The sequence below is a fragment of the Capsicum annuum genome, chromosome 3, assembly GCF_002878395.1.
Source record: "Capsicum annuum cultivar UCD-10X-F1 chromosome 3, UCD10Xv1.1, whole genome shotgun sequence".
NCBI lineage: Eukaryota > Viridiplantae > Streptophyta > Magnoliopsida > Solanales > Solanaceae > Capsicum > Capsicum annuum.
Genome location: NC_061113.1, coordinates 266,514,632 through 266,533,826, shown reverse-complemented (window position 1 = coordinate 266,533,826; position 19,195 = coordinate 266,514,632). Strand labels below are relative to the sequence as shown.

At 35.9% G+C, this 19,195-nt stretch overlaps 3 protein-coding genes across 4 annotated transcripts in view; 1 reads left to right on the top strand and 2 right to left on the bottom strand.

The window, feature by feature from the left end:
* Positions 1 to 2,943: 2,943 nt before the first annotated feature.
* Positions 2,944 to 4,575, bottom strand: LOC107864727 (zinc finger MYM-type protein 1-like). The gene is made up of 2 exons (XM_016711160.1): positions 3,829 to 4,575; positions 2,944 to 3,726 (listed from the first exon to the last, which is right to left on the bottom strand). Exons 1-2 carry the CDS (start codon positions 4,573 to 4,575, stop codon positions 2,944 to 2,946), a joined length of 1,530 nt encoding a protein of 509 aa, XP_016566646.1.
* A 2,556-nt stretch (positions 4,576 to 7,131) lies between these two features.
* LOC107865822 lies at positions 7,132 to 9,582 on the top strand. Its single transcript, XM_016712016.2, has 3 exons — positions 7,132 to 7,375; positions 8,673 to 8,786; positions 8,881 to 9,582. Exons 1-3 carry the CDS (start codon positions 7,296 to 7,298, stop codon positions 9,077 to 9,079), a joined length of 393 nt encoding a protein of 130 aa, XP_016567502.1. The 5' UTR covers positions 7,132 to 7,295; the 3' UTR covers positions 9,080 to 9,582.
* A 506-nt stretch (positions 9,583 to 10,088) lies between these two features.
* Positions 10,089 to 19,195, bottom strand: part of LOC107861863 (coatomer subunit beta'-2) — a 13,657-nt gene continuing 4,550 nt past the window's right edge. The window contains exons 5-26 of one of the 2 annotated variants that reach the window (XM_016707239.2): positions 18,262 to 18,298; positions 17,823 to 18,148; positions 17,571 to 17,702; positions 17,336 to 17,484; positions 16,999 to 17,067; positions 16,564 to 16,714; positions 16,405 to 16,470; positions 15,401 to 15,589; positions 14,923 to 15,063; positions 14,763 to 14,837; positions 14,480 to 14,656; positions 14,291 to 14,382; positions 14,089 to 14,205; positions 13,798 to 13,912; positions 13,619 to 13,690; positions 13,073 to 13,269; positions 12,897 to 12,990; positions 12,223 to 12,329; positions 11,906 to 12,032; positions 11,534 to 11,678; positions 11,018 to 11,060; positions 10,089 to 10,544 (exon numbers count right to left, since the gene is read on the bottom strand). In XM_016707239.2, the coding sequence (XP_016562725.1) occupies positions 11,041 to 11,060; positions 11,534 to 11,678; positions 11,906 to 12,032; positions 12,223 to 12,329; positions 12,897 to 12,990; positions 13,073 to 13,269; positions 13,619 to 13,690; positions 13,798 to 13,912; positions 14,089 to 14,205; positions 14,291 to 14,382; positions 14,480 to 14,656; positions 14,763 to 14,837; positions 14,923 to 15,063; positions 15,401 to 15,589; positions 16,405 to 16,470; positions 16,564 to 16,714; positions 16,999 to 17,067; positions 17,336 to 17,484; positions 17,571 to 17,702; positions 17,823 to 18,148; positions 18,262 to 18,298 (2,598 nt within the window). In that variant the 3' untranslated portion in view covers positions 10,089 to 10,544; positions 11,018 to 11,040. Of the gene's footprint in view, positions 10,545 to 11,017; positions 11,061 to 11,457; positions 11,679 to 11,905; positions 12,033 to 12,222; positions 12,330 to 12,896; positions 12,991 to 13,072; positions 13,270 to 13,618; positions 13,691 to 13,797; positions 13,913 to 14,088; positions 14,206 to 14,290; positions 14,383 to 14,479; positions 14,657 to 14,762; positions 14,838 to 14,922; positions 15,064 to 15,400; positions 15,590 to 16,404; positions 16,471 to 16,563; positions 16,715 to 16,998; positions 17,068 to 17,335; positions 17,485 to 17,570; positions 17,703 to 17,822; positions 18,149 to 18,261; positions 18,299 to 19,195 lie in introns of those variants that run through there. The other variant, XM_047410110.1, reaches the window with a different exon arrangement.

Sequence of the window (19,195 nt, the reverse complement as noted above, 5' to 3'; positions counted from 1 at the left end):
CATTATACTTATTTCCTAATTTTAAAATCACTTTATTTTTAAGAAGAGTTAAATTTTTGCGTTGTCTTTCAGGGTATTACAGTTCTACTAATTAACATGGATAAGTGAACTACATTTGATGTTTAGTTTAGTGTTAAGTCTATACAAAATAAGAGTACTATTTGACTCCAAAAGATGGCAAAATTGAGAGTGATGTGTTGAGAAGAAATCAAAAGGAACTCGTCATATGTCATACTGTAATTTGTAAAGGTTATTGTGTCGATCACAGCTTCTATAATGAAGCTTTCTTCTTAACCAGTGATCCCTTCAAAGAAAAGTTCAGAATAGAGAAATCAAAAGACAAATTCAAGAGTCAGGATAATCCACGTGAGTTAAGGATTATCACATAAGTATCATTAAACGTATCTAATTAAGCTTAAACATATATACTATGAAGACATTCATTTTTACTTAATAATCCTTCGGAAAAATCTAGTCATTGTTCATTATTCAATAATGAAATGTGGCAAACTTGTATCTAAGGTCTTATAGTTGAAGAAGTATATTCCTAAAAATAAAATATTAATCCAACACATTATCTCAGTCTTGGTGAACAGGTATCTAGTGGGAGGTGACAGGTATCTCGTGAAATTAGTCAAAGTGCGGTAAAGCTAACTTGAACACCACGGTTATAAAAAATGATTAGTTCAACAAACACAAAGTTCACGAGGAACCAACACAATTAATATAACAATAACCTGAAGGTTTAAAGAAAAACACGACGGAGCACGTGGATATCAACCCTCTCAAATCTATAGAGATCAGAGAAAGTGAGGCTGTTAATATTCTGTAAAATTAGTCGAGGTGCGGATAAAACAAAAGATAACAATCAGAAAGTTGTGAACAATAGTTGTACAACTAAATCATAAAATAATAACTTCTTCCATGTGATACAGGAATCATTACACATATAATTAAAGAAAAATATGATATTAATCCTAGTTAATACATTTTGAAGCTCTATGCTAATGGGAGAAAACCTTAGAAGTTTAGGTTTAGCCATTGAGGGTGAGAATAATAGTACAGTTCAAATCAATATTAAAGTGTTTAATATGGATAGAATCGTAATGTTCGTAAAGTGTCTCCGGTGAAACGAAAGAGAGAAAAGACAAATGTAAAGAGTTCTTAGCGTCAAGCTAGAGTGTTAATAATTCCAACTGAACAATTCATGTTAACACGGTTAAAAAAAAGATCACTATTTTTAAAATTAAAAATGAAATTTCTTGTCGAACATTTGACAAACTCACATCATTTTAAATAGGATTTGTCGTATCATCCATTTCAAATAGGATTTGTTCTCACAAACGAGCAATTCAATCCATAGGGTTCTTTATCACGGGACGTCTCTATTTTCAGACTTCTGCACCTTATTGTCGTTGTTTTACTTTCTCCTCATAGGGCACCGACAGATTCACTTTCTTCTTTTTCTTTCTTCTTCTTGCACAACTTTTTCCCACTTTTTTTGTCCTCTGTTTTTCCTTTTTATTCATCTTGTTTGACTCTAACTTTTCCCTTTGGTAAGTAGCATCTCATAGTCTGAGAAGGCTGAGGAACATATAATACTTCTCTATTCATGGCTTTCCATATTTTATATTTTCTTCATAATGCTTATCGTGCTTCAAACACGTGGCAGTTTTTTCCCTTTGCCACGTCATCTTTAAACTTGATCCCTTGCCCACTGATGAATTCAGCCAGTTTACAGGACTCATCACATGTCAGTTGCTGAACATAATATGGTCTCCACCATTCTTAAACTGAAAGCTTAGTGCATTTCCTTAAAAGTCTTTCTGAACATGTTCAAGTCAAGAGTGACGCTTATGACCTTTGACTCAATCTTGGTCCTTTTCTTAAATCCAAGAGTCAGTTGAAAGTAAAATTTTTCAAGTTGATTTACTAACCTCTACCGGTGGCGGACCCATGATTTTAAGTTGTGGGTGTTTAAATTTTTTTTTTTAATATAATTTGCTAATGATGACATAATATAAATACATAACTATTTAAATGCAACATTAAAAATAAAAGAACAATTAATATTATCATTGCCAAAAAAGACTTTCAGTCACAAGTTTCATACAAAAAAGACTTCAGGTCATAAGTCTGAATTCAGAAAAGACTTCAATCATAGGACATCAATTATAATTGTGCTCGACGACTTTTCGTATTTTGAAAACAATGAATAATAGCATCATTACTTACAGTTGCAAATATCTTACGCTCTACATAGCAAACTAAACAACCATTTAAAAATTCATCACCCATGCTATTGCGGAGTTCATTTTTTATGTAGTTCATGGAAGAGAAAACTCGTTCCACAGAAGCAGTAGCAACGGGAAGAATGAGAGTCAATTTGATGAACAAATAAATAAAAGGCCAAGTCTGATACAATTTTGATTCAACCAATACTTTAGCAAGATCAGTAATTCCCTTCATATTGAAAAATCTTTTATCAGAACCTCAAACATGTGCTATGAAATTATCAAGCTGACAATTGAGATCTCGAAGTTTGTTGCTATCAAACTCATTCGGATAATATTCAGTCAATCTCATTATTTTTTTCTTATCAAAATTACCAAATGACTTAGCGGGATGTAAATAAGCCATACCAAGAAGTAAGTCAGTACTCACAACGCCGAAACGATTATTAAGCTCTTGAAGTAGCAAATCAATAACAACACAAAATCTTTCAACCCTAAAATGATGAGAATATGTAACATCAAGAGCTCTGCGTTTCGACTTACCAGGAATGTAGCGAGCATCCATTTTCGGGATCTCTATCTCATATTTATCACAAAAAGAAAAGACATTATCTAGTAATGAGCTCCATCCACTATCTCTCATCCTTTGCAACTTTTGCTTTGCAGTATTGAGCAGTTTCAAAGCATTGACAATATCTTGATCCATCTTTTATAATGAGGAGTTCAAATGATTTGTTATCATTAGAACTTTCAACATCAAGTGTAGCATAAAAGCAAAATCAAATTCCTTAATCATATTCTTAAGAGTTTCACTTGTAAGTCTGTCAAGATAATTTGGACACTCACGTGCAGCAAATCCAAACACATAAAAAATTGATGAAAATATGTCAATGAAGTTCTCTAATGTCTTACAGTGAGAACCCCAACGAGTGTCACATGATCGTTGAAGTCCACGTTCTTGATTTAGTCCCCGTCCTGTGTGCACTTCACCAGAAATAATCAACTCCTCTAACTTTGCAGCTTGATGTTGTCTGAGAAAATCTATGCGCTTATAAGATGCTCCAATAATATTCAACACATTACTAATTAAACAAAAAAAATCATCCACATCTGAATTCTTCTTCACAAGAGCCACGAGTGTCAGCTGCAACTGGTGAGCAAAACAATGAGTAGAATAAGCAGATGGAGTATCACGCAAAATTAAATTCTTAAGACCATTTAGTTCTCCTTGCATGTTACTTGCACCATCATAACCTTGTCCACGGATTTGGGACAGACTTGGTGAGTGATCTAAAAGAAATGAATAGATTGACTTCTTCAAGGATCGTGCAGATGCATCACTAACATGGACTACACCAATAAATCGCTCTATCACTTCACCTTTTTTGTCAACGTATCGTAGAACAAGTGTCATTTGCTCCTTATGTGATATATCTTTTGATTCATCAACTAGTATCTCGAAATAATCACCATCTAGGTCTTCCATGATAACCTTGATTGTTTTTTTTGCACAAGCATCAACAATATCTTTTTGAATTTTTGGACAACACATCATTTCATTTTTTGGGGCATTTTCTAAAATAATGCTTCCAACATCCTCATTAATGTTTCCATACCATCGCAAAAGCTCAAGAAATATATCTCTATTTGTAGATGATACACTCTCATCATGACCACGAAATGACAATCCCAATCTCAAAAGAAACCTTGCAACATCGATTGAAGCACTCAAGCGACGCCGAGATTCATTTTTTTCTTTCTCGGAATGCTTATAAAAAAATGTGCGAATAGATTGTGATTGATTCATCAGGTCAATCATTATGTTGAAACACTTGTTGTGGATGCTATTAACCTCTCCAATATGAGTTCCGAATCTCTCCAAAGCCTTGTTCCAACCCATAAATTCATTTTGCGTAAAAGCAATATCCATCATATTTCCACGAACTTTATGCTCATTTTTAAATAAGTAGCAACACAAACAATATGCAGCATTTTTTGATATACTGTACTCTAACCACTTGGAATATGGACCCTTGAACCAACCGGGATGAAATTTACGCATTGTAATTTTCTTCTTCCCAAATTGAGTTTTCGAAAAATTATGATCCTTAGGCTGACAAGTCCCCTTTTGAATATAATATCTTCTAACTTCGTCATGTATATTAGCATCATATTCTACTATAGGCGTTCTTTCTGCCGGGTCGGCTTTCAAATATGTAAAATTGATATTTGAAGGAGTAGTATCTCTTTGAACTTCTAAAAGTATGGATGAAGCAACGAGTGGAATAGTAGCATTAGAGCTTGGTTGCCCACGTTTTGATCTAATGACAAACTTATCCATCCCGATTTATATAGATTTATAAAAATTCCTGCAAAACAAGATCCAATTAATACGACTTTCAAGCAAAAATCATTCATAGAGTCATATCTATAGAAGATTGGTGAAAAAGAAAAATCTAAAATCCTTATTTCATTATTGTGACATTTCAGATATTGGTGAAGTAGCAAGATCTTTCAAAACTAATTGCTAAATTTTAAATAAGATACATGAATTTATTTTTGGTTTGTATGTTTGCTATCTATGCTACTGTAAACTGGATATAAGAAGGTGTCGCTTGTAATTTCCTTCTATCACTTGAAATTGTGAATTAAAGATTATCGTAATGATCTAATCATAAAGTGATTATGTATATATTTTGTAGTAATATTGTTTAACTTTCCTCTTAGCAAAGCAACATATTACATTTATGTGTCCAATTGTTAATTGTTATTTCATCTTTTTGAGAGGAATAGTGGATCACCTAAAATTTCTCAAATCAAGTACTCTTTATGCTAACTCAAATATTTTCTATAGAAATAATAATGGATAAGAAATAGATACACATCATATAAAAATTTAAATCCAACATCATATTTTGAATTTTTAACTCTAAAAACAATTAAAGTACGTTCGTTTTGAGATTAGTGAATAAAAATTATGAAAATTGAAAATAAAATTGAAAGAATAAGAGAAGAAGATGATATTTTGTTTTTAAATTTTGGAAGAAAAAGATGAAAAGTTTTTGCCTTTTGATGAAGAAGGGTTTTGAATAAATAAGGAAGAATGGTTTACTTTTGATTTAATAAATTAGGAAGTGAAAAAAGAACATAAAAATAAATTAATATTAACATTGCAAAGTCAAACCCAAAATTCATTTGTATATGGCATATGTGTAGTGTACTTTGTACAGCTCTAGGCAACTAAGCAAGCAAGTTATAAAAAGGTTTATAAAAAAGAAATGCTATTGTAGCAGTTCAAACCCGACACGAAAGTTGCGCCTTTTGCCACTGCACCCAGACAAATGTTTGTTCACGGAGTGTTTTTTGATATATAATACCATTTTTGCTGTGATTCTTATATAATTATACCTAATTTACGTCGAATTTATTAGGTGTCAGAACATCGAAAAAAACACATAGGTCCGCCCCTGCCTCTACATGACAAAACTTGACTATAGACTAGGACAAGAGTTGTCATGCGGAGGTCTTTTCTTTACTGGAAATTTAAGCCTATTTGTTCACTTCCCATTTGTCATTTCTGTTGTATATGAACATCAGGATATATGTTTAATACATTTTGTTTAACCTGCAAAACCCTCAAGTCTATGAGGAACTAACCATGCTTAGTGGGTCTCCTGCGTGTCATTGCATCCAGAATTAAGCTCATTATTCAGCCCCGTGTCCAGCAAAACTGATGTCGTTTAAATATTCCTTCCATTTCTTCTACTAATAGTGCCATTTTCTTAGATGGAGAGGAATACTTCACTGATAGCATCTATATATAAGAGTCGCAGCATAAGACAAATATATGCATTTTCCCATTTATTCTATATTTTCTCGCACTTTTAAGAAAAAAAAACCTCGGATCCAAAAAGAACAAGAGCCTCTCTGTACAATCACAATAACTTCAGGAATTCTCCAATCTGTTTTCATGAGTCCAACGCAAGGTTGGGCAAGTCCTGAAATTCACAGCCCACAAAGTAAATTTTTATACGGAAAGTCCCATGAACTATTCATGTTACACCCAAGCTCTTGGATTTCTGGAACGTATACCTCACGCGTGAGTGGGCAGCACTTTTCTGGCTATACCGAAGTTAGGTGCACATGCAGTAAGTTCTTGTGTGGATAGGCACATCTATGTATAAGTGTTTCAATATTCTATCGCACTATCAGTAGACTACATTAAACTATTGTATTGTACATAACGTCTATAAAAGCACTAGCCATAAAGACACAATCTCTTCTGTTACTTCTTGGACAAATCGTTCAAGCTGAATACCCTTCGGATCTGACTTAATCTTTGTCTACAGTAGAAAGGTGCTTTAATCTCTTACACTACTCAATTGATTGTAAACAACTCATTGATTCTCTTCACAGGTGGTCTTGTTTTCACGGGGGGACTTATTGGTTTTATATTCTCAAGAAATCCTGCCACATTGGACAAAATTTATATCTATATCTATAATATTGGACAAAATAATTGCTCTTGTTGAAAATGATTGGACGAAATTTAGGTGAAAATGGGGTTGTGTAATATTTAGGAAATTTTGTAAGGATATGCTTTTTAGTAATTAAATGTTCTGTATAATTGTTCAAATTATCTATGTTATATGGGGTTTTTGTTGTAAAAGATTGTCTTTTGTCCTTTCTTGGAGAAAATAACTACTTTTCTTCAGAATTTCTCTCGAAAGAATTGTTTTGATAGGAATCTTGAAAAAATGTGTTGAAAATGATTGAATGAAGTTTAGGTGAAATATATAGATTATAGATATAGATAACCCGTTAGACCATAAAAGTAATAACTTTTTTGAGTTGGAATTGAAGTTAAGTCAAATTTAATGTTGTGTTTGATCATTAATATAAATTGAAATTATTTTTTAAATTTTGTGAGAGAAATAAGAGTAAAAAAAAAGTAAAAGTAATTCTTATGGTCAAATACTATTATTTTTTTATAAAAATTTTTTTGAAAAAAAATAAAAAAAAATCTCATGGCCGAATCCGACCTAGTTTTCAGCGCCTACTATGAATACCCTCCCTCTTCCCTCCAATTCCGCTCCCCCAAATCCACTTACCATCGTTGGCTCGTTGGCCGTGGGCACCAGGTAATTTGGTCTTCGCTCTATCTCTACTTGTTTACTATTTTGTTTATCACATTCTGGAATTCAGTTTCCTCCTCGTTGAAATTTGAACCTGAGAGATATCATCTTCCCTTTCATATTGACTTACAGAGGAAGAGAATTGTTGGACTCGTAGGCACAATATGCTTTGATTTCTCGTTTAGTTCAAATGTCTCACGTTCTCATTGTCTTACCTGAAATTTGAGCTCCAGATATGATTTTCCCTCATCATATTGACTTATAGTGGAAGAGAATTGTTGGACGTGTAGTTATAACATGTTCCGATTTCTCGATTGGTCGTAATGTCTCACTTTCTCAAGTTCATTTTTTGCTATTTTGCCTACGTTTGTGATTTTATCTATCAAGTGTCAATTTTGGCCTCTGGCTGCAAATTCATCTAGTGATATCATCTAGGTTGAGATTCAGGTATTACTTTATGAGACGTCTCTTAATAATCTATTCGCCATACAGGAGTTAACCTAAATAGCCATTTACCCCAACTTATTAAACTAAAAATAGCCGGCGAATGCATAATATATGTATGATTCATGTATAATATGTGTATGATGTGCTATAATCTATGTATACTGGGTAGAAAGAGTAAAAATAGTCAGAGAATGCATAATATAAGTATAACTCCTGTATAATATGTGTATGATGGTGTTATAATCTATGTATACCGGCTGAAAAGAGTGGAAAATTTAAATTTACTCGGCTATTCGTGTAAAGACCCCTTTGCCATATGAGATGTCTCTTAATCATTGTAGGTAAATTCTCAACTTACCTATTGAGTACCCAATTTTCTCACGTCATCTTCATTTTCCTCTTTCTCAACGACCTTCTTTGTTCGATAGCTATGATATTGTAGCAATTAGTGACGGAACAGTGTTATATGGATGAATCGTGTATATGGATAATAATGTCAATCACATGACAGATTATCACATTTATAACCCTATCACACAGCAGTGTGTTGTCCTTCCTCCACCTCTAGTGTGCTTTCGGTTTGCCAGTACTGGATTTCTAACCCAAATTGAGGGGGGGGGGGGTGGGGGGTGGGGGGATTGAAGAACTATTAAGTGGTGCGGTTTGATTGCCGATTATGGGAGGGCCATATCCTTGAGTTTGAGAGATTCTATTCTGAAACTGGAAGGTGGAGGAGTGCTAATGTGCACAGAGACCAAGTAATTCAGATTGTCTGGCTGAGGATGCCTTTTACCTTTAGTAGAATGTTACATTGGATTGACCGTCAGCTTGGGATTATGGCATTTGATCCTTGCAGGGATTCCAGTCAGTGCCGAGTCATTGGACTTCCTCCAGACATTGACAAGCAATGTAACAACTACAAAAACATGGATTGTATAGTCTATGCAAATGTGCATCAGGGTCGATTGAGGTACTTTGAGGCGTCTCATGTATCCTCGGATCCCTTCGGATTTTCAGGTTTCGCTGTTCTTGATGATTATGACTCTGCTACTTGATCTTTGCAGCACAGAGCTAGGGTTAACTGGATTATGTCCTGCTCCTATTTCCTTCCTTCCATTTGATGGCAACATTGTTTGCCTGAGATTAGGGGTCTATATGTCAAGACTTTTAAATTGGAGGCTCATGGTAATCCAATCGCTACTGATTACTTGTACGAATCAACAGGATGTCTGTCTTGGTGGGCACAAGTACCACCGAGGTTAGCATTCTTGTACGTGCTTCCTCCATGGCCAATTTCTATCCCGTATATTCCTTCCACAGGACCAAATCAGGATGTCGTTTAGTAGAACTAGTCAAAAATAGAGAAATATCGAACAAAAGCCAATGTGGCAATGTCTGTCTAAATCTAGACTTTATGCTTCTTGAATTGGTGTGGCTGCTTACTCTAGCTTAGCTGTATTTAGTATGGACAATGTTCCTAGCAATTTGCTTATTAGCGATATGTCTTGTGCATGATGTTAAATCTCATTTGGTAGCTAGCTAGGTATTAGAGCCAGCATTTTCTTACGGGTTTAATAGTGTCTAAACTGAGATGTCCGAGTATATAATGATATGTGCTTCATTTATTTTAATAAGGAGCTTGTCAAATACAAAAGGCTTCAGTAAAACACACAAGAGGGGATGCAATAGCATCATTAAGCACAATTGGGTATATTGTCCTATGTTGTGTAAAATTTGCTGCTTCAATAACTGGTCATATTGTCACTTATTGCGAGCATGCTTGTTTGTGTTTTCATCTGTATTCTTCTTTCCTTTTTCTCCATTTGATGTTCTGCTATATTCTTATATTTTGTGGGGTTTTTGTTCTGACAAATTCTAGCCAAATTTCTTAGTTTTTCTGGAGTGATGGAATTAGTAACTTGTTCTCATTATCCACCAGAAAAAAGAAATCCATATTGCAAAACTCAAGCAAAGAGACTATATAAATGAAACCTTTTTTTCAGTTTCTTGTCCATTGCACTGGTCCCCCTTTCTTACAACACATTTCTACGGCGTCAGTGAACCTCCTCCTTTCAAGTAAAGTGCACACATAGGCCTTTTTTTTGCTTTCCAGACGTGGTACAAAGAGTAAAACCACGATCTGCTAGGTAAATAAGAAAAAATCACTGTATATTTTGCTAATATAGGATCTTATTTAGTTATGAGGTGTGATTTTCTCTTTTCTGTTACCAAAAAAACATAGATAATAAATCTAAAGTAAACATACTAACAATGACCAAACGTATTCTCAATTAATTGGTACCCCTTACATAAATTTTAAATTGGAACACCCATGTTTGAAACTGTTATCCGAAAGGCATATAAATTAATCTTTCGTATTCTTGTAATGTTTCTTCTTTCCCTCATCCACGGTGACGCACCAAATAAAATAGCCTGATGATCATTTTCATTTCTTCAAATTCAAATTGCGATTGCTGAGCTTGAAACATTTCTACACTACCTCTTTATAGTGTTTCTACTGTGACAACTGCATATAAGGATATTGAAGGGTGAAAAGGTATGCCTCAAAAGAATATGATGATAAACTATGAGTGACTAAAGCTAACACCCGAAACTGGAAACGTATGTCCAGTATGCCTATAAAACTCATTGCTACAAAATCACACCAGTTGCAAAACAGACATGCCCAGACCCTCGACCGCCTCCTTTGAAGGAAACACCTATTGACCTGCAATATAAAGAATTATCAATATTTTGATGAGCCAAGACAAATAAAACTTCTACCTAAAACCGTGGGGTCGGCGGGGTTGAAGAGCTTTTCTAATGTGCCACAAAGACGTTAGAAATTAATATACAGATTATGGATACTTTATGAAAGTACAAATTGCTACTTGCCCAAGTAGGGTGATAGTTAACTAATGCCAATATACTCAAATATTTGATAAGCATCGTGTAGGAGTTACGCTACAGAATGCAATGATCCTATATTTACTGCAAGGGCATGAGCATCCGGCCGCATGGCCTGAACTTTTGGGTTGAACATATGAGCGTTCAGCTTCAAGAATAAAAGCAGAAATTCTTCAGCCTTGTCCCATTTGAGACGGATAACGATTGAGGGTTATGAGGCAAAGATGAGCCTTTAACAGACACACTTTCAACAATTTATGGAGAAAAGTTGTAACATAAAAGATGATTACATACACATGGAACCGTCTTGAATGAACCTAGTGATGTGGTGTAAGCACTGCAAAAACATCAACAAATAGTATGAGAGATAGAAGCAGAAAGGAGCAAAATAAAAATAAACAATAACAGGGGTAATCAGATAATAGGTGAAAACAGTTCAAGAAGAGACTGCGTGGCAATTGTACTAATTTGTGCCAAAAAACAAATGAATGGCAAATCAGGATTCCCATATGCACAATCTTTTCTAAGCCTCACCTCTTTCTTTCAGCTAAGATTGAAAACTTCAATGCTTAAAATATTCTCCACGGGGAAGAACAGAACAGAAACAAAATTTATCTTTCCTGAATTACGGCGAAGTTCATTAAGTCATAAATTATTAACATTTTCTAAAGACAAACATAATAAAAGATAGATATGGGAGCCAAAATGCAAATAAAAGAATTTCATTTAATCACCAGCGACAAAATTAGGATTTTCACACCGGCCCAACCAATTGCTTTTAAGCTGACGGTTTTCCTTCAGTATTCGTACCCCACTCTTCTTCTGCCTCAGCCCCATTAACGAGTACTGCACCGTCAGTAGAGTCAACATCCACGACCACAGGCTCTTCTTGTCCCTCATTTTGTGCATCATCTTGCCCCAGCTCTTGTACCTCATCACCACTCTGTTCTGCAACCTGTACAGTTAACACAGGCATTCAATTGTTAGCAATTACAAAGCACCAATCGATAGAATCAAAGCTGCTCCAACACGAGTATAAACTATAAAGTAACACCGAGAAAAGACTTCCCCTTGATCATGTACAAAGATATGGTTCTTTATTTCTTTTCTTTCGTGAAAAAGATGTACAGAATGTTAAATCGATCCTGACAAGAAGGCCAATAGAAAAATATCATGTCATACCTCATGGTCCATATCTCCATTTTCAAGTGGTTCTTCATCCATTCTCATGTTGCTGAAAGCTTCTACAAGGGTGTTGGTTGATCTATCAGCATGATTTACATATTCTGTTGCTGGTGGATAGCCACCCCTACATAGGAATTGGAACAGAAATTAAAAAGTAATCCAAATTGGTGCAAATTTCTCCTAGAAAGAAGAGAAAATGGGTAATAATTGACCAAACAATCTGAAATAACTCCCATAAATTTTCGGAAAGCCACCAGGGTAGGCTGGGAGAGTATAGAAGAAAGGCATGAAAAGTGTAGAGTCATTATCGACACCTTTCTTCTGCAACCCTAGATTCAACAGCACATGCAACTTGCCACTGCTCAAACAGATTAGGATATTCTTCAGGATCAGCCAACGCTTCTGCTGCTTTCTGGTTAACCTGCATGACCCATTCATGAATAAAACATATTAGAACACAACAAATTTCCTGCTATAGGACAAAAGATAATAGAGCATTGTATAATCCTGCATGAAGCCATATAGTCCGTATTAAAAGATGATTACAACCTTCACTTTTGTGTTCAAACTATATTCAACATAACTTTAGATTAAGGCATGACTTAATCCATGGCAGAATGGTCTACTTCCTACTACACTGGTCACTCTGAAAACCCAGCAAACATATTTCTTGTAGTCATTCCATGGAGATAATACATAAATGCAAGTAGAATAGGGAAATTGTCCAAAACATATTACTTTTGACTGCTATCACAGGTGTAAATAACAGTCCGATAGGTAAAGAGCTCTGAAGTTTCTTTGCACCAGCAACCTAGGTCAAGAAGCTTAATCCCAATATGTTAAATGAAAATCTAATCTAGTCTCTAGATGGTTCTGCAGCTCTAACAGATCTCTCAGGTGACCAATCCACCAATTATAGGGGCCTAAGTGCCAGAAATTCAGAAGATGTATACAGATAAGAAAGCTCAAGATCCCAAAAAACACTGACCTTACTGAGGTCCTTCTTCCAAATAGCAACTATTTCAGAAACCTTACTTGGCATATAAGATCTCGCCATAAAAGCAGCCTCAGGTATCCGATTGCTGCAAGAAAATTGTAACACTGTATATCAATACAAACCTTTGAAAACACGCCTAAACAGTAAGTTCTTTAGTGAAGACGCACCTATCAACCAATAGCTGAATGCATTCCTCCACTTTACCCAAAAGGAACATGCAAAGGAATGTGACATTGTTTTTCCCCTGCTCTTTGGCGAGAGTTGCTAGTTCAGTTATTCCTTCAGCATCTCCTAGTGAAGAATAGAGCAGCAACAGACCACTCAAGTCACTGGCGTACTTCAGACATTCCTCTGCCATATCCAGCTACAAAACATAGCAAATTAGAAGAAATTCTGAAGAACTCAGGAGAAAACAGAGTGCAGTTCAGAAAAGAAGTACTACTGGAATCTGAAGAGATCAAACTACAAAGCACCTCTACCACTTGAATACAAAAGAAAGAGCTGGAAAACTTTACTTTGCTCTGAATGGTGTATTTAGCAGTAGTCTCAGTTTAGCTAAAGAAAGTTTAAACAAGTATTTTCTGAGTGTAAACCACATTACAAGCCGCGGCGGCATTCCTAAAATCTGAACCATCCATTTCCTCAGAAAAGAAAGAAGAAAACTTAAAGTAAGCTGCAAAAATAAGATTCCAATTAATGGCAGTAACAGTTACCATTCCAGCAGACATGGCTAGTTCACCCAACTGCTTCCACTTGGACTCACTCTGAGCTACCACTGCAATATCCTGCCAAACCACAAGACACACGTCTAAACATATGGTTCTTTTGAAGCAACAAGTTTAAAAGAAGATATGGAAGTCCAAACTACATGCATAAAGTTAGTAGCACCCACCTTTGCAATATCTAATTTTCCCAGCTGTATGGCTAAATCAAATCTGTAGTCAGGCTCTGTTGCAACTTCTAATGCTTCCTCTACCATACCTCGCGACTCCAAGAAATGAGCAACACTAGCAGGGAAAATTTGATGACAACTTAGGAAACGTGTTCATTTGATGACACATTCATATAATCCAGAAAGCCCAGTTCATTAGTATATTTCAACCATGCTGAAAATTTAAGTTGCAAGACCATGCACAATATATTGGTCATGTTCTCCGAAGACATTTATAAACATGTGATTTACCTATTATGGTGCTCCTTAGGAATCGATGGCAGCACCTCATTTGCTCTGTCCCAGTCACCGCGCATCACAAGTGTCTTGTACTCAATCAGGCTGAGCAATAAAGTATATCCAATGACGCTGCACAAAAAGGAAATTAATACATTTATCCCAGAATCATGAGCTCAAGCTAAAGTTTCCAACATCAAAATCTCCCAGAACTCACTTGAACTCTTTGTCAATCAGGAAAACCCTACTCTGGTTAGCTAGATATCCGAGCAGGTACATAGGCCGGTCTAAATGAAACATTGTGGTCACCTAAATATACAAAAATAGTTTGCTGATTCACACATGAAATAAGATATTCTCCAGATATATGTGCAAGAAGAACACAGCATGCGCGACTAATCGGTACCTCACCGCCGACACAGTAGTTAAGTCTCCAGGAGGAATTATTGTAAATGAAGCAATCACCAACCCAAATTCCAGTCCTGACCCGTTCATTTATCTCATAAAGAAGCTCAAAAGCTTCTTCAACACCTTGCTCATCTACTGATCTTCCACTATCTAAATGGGCAGAAACCACATCACGCTGCAGGTATGACACAAGCAAGCAGATGGTTTTTAAAAGCATTATGCAAAGAAAAGAATACCAAGCTTTAGCATATGTAATTTTGATTTTGGAAAGAATATCTCACATTGTACTTGAGTATGTAGAAGGATGTATCACTTGCAATTGCCACCAGATCACCACTGTCCGCCCAGTAGAGATTCTAAAGAAATTTAAAAACAGCATAAACTTACGACTTCCAAGTAAAACACCTTACAGTGTATCAGAGTCGAGCTTATGTTTCTCACCTTCACACCAACATCAATTCGCCGTATCAACCGGCAGTCGGCCCAATCATAGAAACAAATAAAATCATTTGAGCACATTGCCAATAGAGTACCTCCATAGATGCGCTCAGCCGAGAACGTAGGTCGGATACTCTTTTTCTCCTGGAGATATCAACACAATTAACTTTTTAGGCCACCAAATGAACAAGAGACCATGACACATTGCATGCTTCAGCTTACACTACAATCCATCACATGGATGTGATATAAAACCCACTTATGAAGCTCTCTAAGAAGTAAATGCTAACCACCGACAAAGGCTTCAAATAGAAGGGGGCAGGTGGAATGAAAGGTTGATTCAAGTCAAACATATAAAATAGTCCATCATCAGGCTCAAATATAACAAATGGTGTGATCAATTTGCTTGTCTTTTTTCCTTTTGATAGGTACGTGATGTAATGAACCTTTGGAGGCGACCAGTTGGAGGAAGAATGTGAACCTGAAAATTTTTGCTGAAGATCTTAATCCTCGACGTACTTTCTCTCACAGCATATTCTCCATCAGAAGACCAAACAAATTCCAGAGCTGAACCAAAAGACCTATTTCTCCATGCTAGAGCAGTATAAATAATATACTCTCCATCTCCACAAACAACAACAAACCTTCCATTTGGATTATGCTTCAAGCTCTGTTAGGGGAAAAAGTTTGACGTTTAATAAGTAACCTCTACATATTCTCCAAACCAAACAATGCAAATTTAAAAAAAAAAATACAAGCTACAGTATTCTATCCATACTCTTTAAATTGCACCAAGAAAACTGCTTAAAAAAATTACAACACCTCAAATAACAAGCAGGGGCGGACCTATGTTCTAATTTGGGGTGCTCCGGCACCCACTAAATTCGACGCGGAATAGGTATAATTACATAGAAAATATACGAAAATAGGTATAAAACATATAAAAGCACCCACTCAAACAAAAAGTTAGTTGGTGCACTTGCATTTAGGTTGATCTTAGGGTGCTTCACTAGAAGTGGTGACTTAAGTTCGAACCTCATTGAGGTCATTTTTTATTTTTTTTAGCTTTTTAATTTTTTAAGCACCTGGGTCCGCCATTGATAACAAGAAGATGACAACAGCAAGGTGCAAAGGCAAAAAAACTTTGTAAAAATAAAAAAGACCACAACAATAGCAAATAACCTACCAGATCTTTACAGCATCAATACAGACAATGACTCCCTAAATAAAGTATGACAATAGAAGCACACCGCAAAATAAAATCAGAAAAATGAATTAATCGTGGGTGAGGTTTCAAGTATATGGATTGCCTTTCCCCAAAAAACGATATAGCAACATAGGATTAGCCTCTCACTAGTAAAACATGTACACTATAAGCAACTCCAAACAGAATGAGCCTACATGACAACTGAATTATGGCAACCACATAGTTCTTGCGGACCAGGCTGTCACCATGATTCTGGTTTTAACATAATGCTTACTCACTTGTGGATAGAGGTCACAAGTTCCCAGTTCCTTGACTGCCAAAGGCAACCTTTCTCCATCAGTAACCTGAGAGATAAGGCAAACATGCACTAAAATAAACCATATTGAGCAGTGTAAAGAATCAAGTGAGCAACGTTAAAAGTCAGGATTATGTCATACCTCGTAACCTGCCCCCACACTCTTGATGTTGACAGTTTGCACTTCATTGTGCTTAGCCCATATAATTTTTCCACTGGTATCCATGCTGGCAACTGGTTCTTCTCGGCCAATTTTTACCATGATAGTTCCCTCATCATAACCTATTACAACCCTGCACATGTATCAAATCAGCTCAACTGCAACCAGATGAATAGATGCAATACAAAGCATGTGAATGAAATGATAATCCAGCTCGTTAAGTTTCAGGGTCTCTTTTACTATTTGTTATGCCAGCAAGTATACAAATAAGTGAGTTCCTTCTCTCTTTACCCATAAAAACTTTTCTTACTCGGAAAAGAAGGCAGTAGAAATTAAAAAGCACAGTAGAATTGAAGGGAATTAGAAGACTTCCAAAAAGAATAAAGACACAATAACAAACTTATCATAGAGACTAACCTTCTTGAACTTCTCATGTAACCAATTGCCCAAACTCTTTCAAGACCATAATTCAAAGTGTTCTCAAGTCTGCATACAAAATGTAGTGGGAAAAAAATTAGGAACCAAAATTTAGGATCAAATAACCAACTTACAGAGAGAATATATTTTGACATATTGGCGAAAATATCAGTGTATATGCCTAGCTTCTCAAACTTTAGACGAACCAGAATAATGAATATTGGACAAATATTGAAACATAGGAATTTCTGTCAAAGAAAGAAAAGTAAAGGCCAATCTCATATGAAATCAATAGAAAATTACCGAAGCAATAAAGTAGTTCTGAGTCTAAATCTACCTATAAGTGGTTGCATGCCATATACGAACTGTACCATCTTCAGATCCCGTAATTATAATAGGAAGCTCAGGATGAAAACATACGGCAGAGACATTGTGTGTATGGCCTTCAAGAGTCTGGACACAACTTTTAGTCTGATAGTCCCACACCTGTCTCGCAGTTCACATAACACCTAATTAGAGAATCTCAGTATCTAAACTAACAACAGAATGTGGGAAAGCAATGATCGGCAAACCTTAGCAGTGTGGTCGTCAGAACCAGTTATCAGATAAGGTTTGTCACCACCAGTGAAATAGTCTACACAATTGACCCCTTTTAGATGCGCATCCAATGTGAAGTTTGGGTCAGGGGAGCCGAGGTTCCAAATCTGAAAAACCAAGCATGATCAACTAAAATATTTCAGATTGGTAAAGGGAAAGTCATGATGTGGTGAACCAGTTCATGCCAGGAGCAAGCAAAGAAGAAACAGAAGGGGAAAAACCCTTACCTTTATAGTCCGATCAAGAGATGCACTGGCAAATGTATTGGTGTCTTTCGGATTAAACGTGACTTGCATCACATAATGGGAATGACCCTCAAATATTTGAGTGCATAGCCATCCTTTCTCCCAGTCCCACAGCTTTATAAGCATGTCATCAGAAGATGACAGCACATATGGTAGAGTAGGATGAACAGCCACACACCTAATATAATCAGTGTGCGCTTCGAATACTTTGACCTTGTCCATGGTATTGTAATTGTATACACGAATGTACATATCATCAGCACCGGCAACAACCCATTGCTTGCGTGCAATAAACTTTGCTGACCTAACTGCAAAGAATGAACTACGTGTTAAACAGAACTGGAAACCTAAGCTAAAGCAAAAGAGTGCTAGTTCACAGTCCTGACCAAACAAAGATACTATTCAAACTCCATCAACGTACCCGGTAATTCAGTAACCTCGAAAGATTTAGCCATTGTCTGCAACAATCAAGATGAGTTAGCACTCTGTTGATAGTACAATTACCATGTAAGTTTTGCTCTTTAAATTAAATACTACTAGCTCAATAGCTTCTCATACCGAGTGAGCTAAGAAGTCAGATTGGCACATAAGTGAAGAAGATTTAAGTCTAACGTGATTCATCAATGGTGAAAACTTTAATGTGCTCCTAATATAGAATGTTATAGTAAGAAATATTATTAGGGATAGTGGAGCAGTAATTCCTAATGTGATTCACGGATCATGAAAGCTTGAATGTACTCCTAATATAAGACCTTATATATAAGAATATTTACTATAGTCATTGGAGGGCAGTAATTCTACTTAAGAAACTTGCAGAGTCCAACATCATGGTTAAGAGAGATATTATTGTGACGAAGATAGGAAAATAAAGCAGGAGAAAGCAATGATATAAGGACTACAACTCTACAAGACCCTCCAACTTCAGTTCAATGACTCTCCAGCTCCATAATCTTGAAACTCATTTTATCCAACAAATCTGATATAAGGAACATAAGACCCTCCTACTTCAGTTAAACGGCTTCTCAGCTCCATAATCTTGAAATTCATTTATCCAGATAGAATCATTATCTTGGCTGAAAGTTCTAGTACTTATTTTGATACCGGAATTATCAAGACAAGAAAACACACTCAAAACAGTCCACAAATCCGAAGATTCAAGGACCGTTTAGAGACCACACTCGGATTCAACAATGACGAGATAAAGGATGTGTTTTAACACCGAAACAGCCAATCCAAAGTAAGATTAACAACAACAATATGAAGACAAAATGAACAACAACAAGGATATAACAATGACAACAAGTCACAGGTTACAATACTAGAACAAGAACACCAACGATTAGAACAAAGTAAAG

Bases quoted from the DNA above. Each gene is read 5' to 3' on its own strand.
- LOC107865822 (XM_016712016.2), top strand. From the start codon at position 7,296: ATGAATACCCTCCCTCTTCCCTCCAATTCCGCTCCCCCAAATCCACTT. The intron at 7,376-8,672 runs GTAATTTGGTCT...TGATCCTTGCAG, and splicing joins TCGTTGGCCGTGGGCACCAG to GGATTCCAGTCAGTGCCGAG. The intron at 8,787-8,880 runs GTACTTTGAGGC...TGATCTTTGCAG, and splicing joins GTGCATCAGGGTCGATTGAG to CACAGAGCTAGGGTTAACTG.
- LOC107864727 (XM_016711160.1), bottom strand. From the start codon at position 4,575: ATGGATAAGTTTGTCATTAGATCAAAACGTGGGCAACCAAGCTCTAAT. The intron at 3,727-3,828 runs GTTGGAAGCATT...AAAACAATCAAG, and splicing joins ATGGAAACATTAATGAGGAT to GTTATCATGGAAGACCTAGA.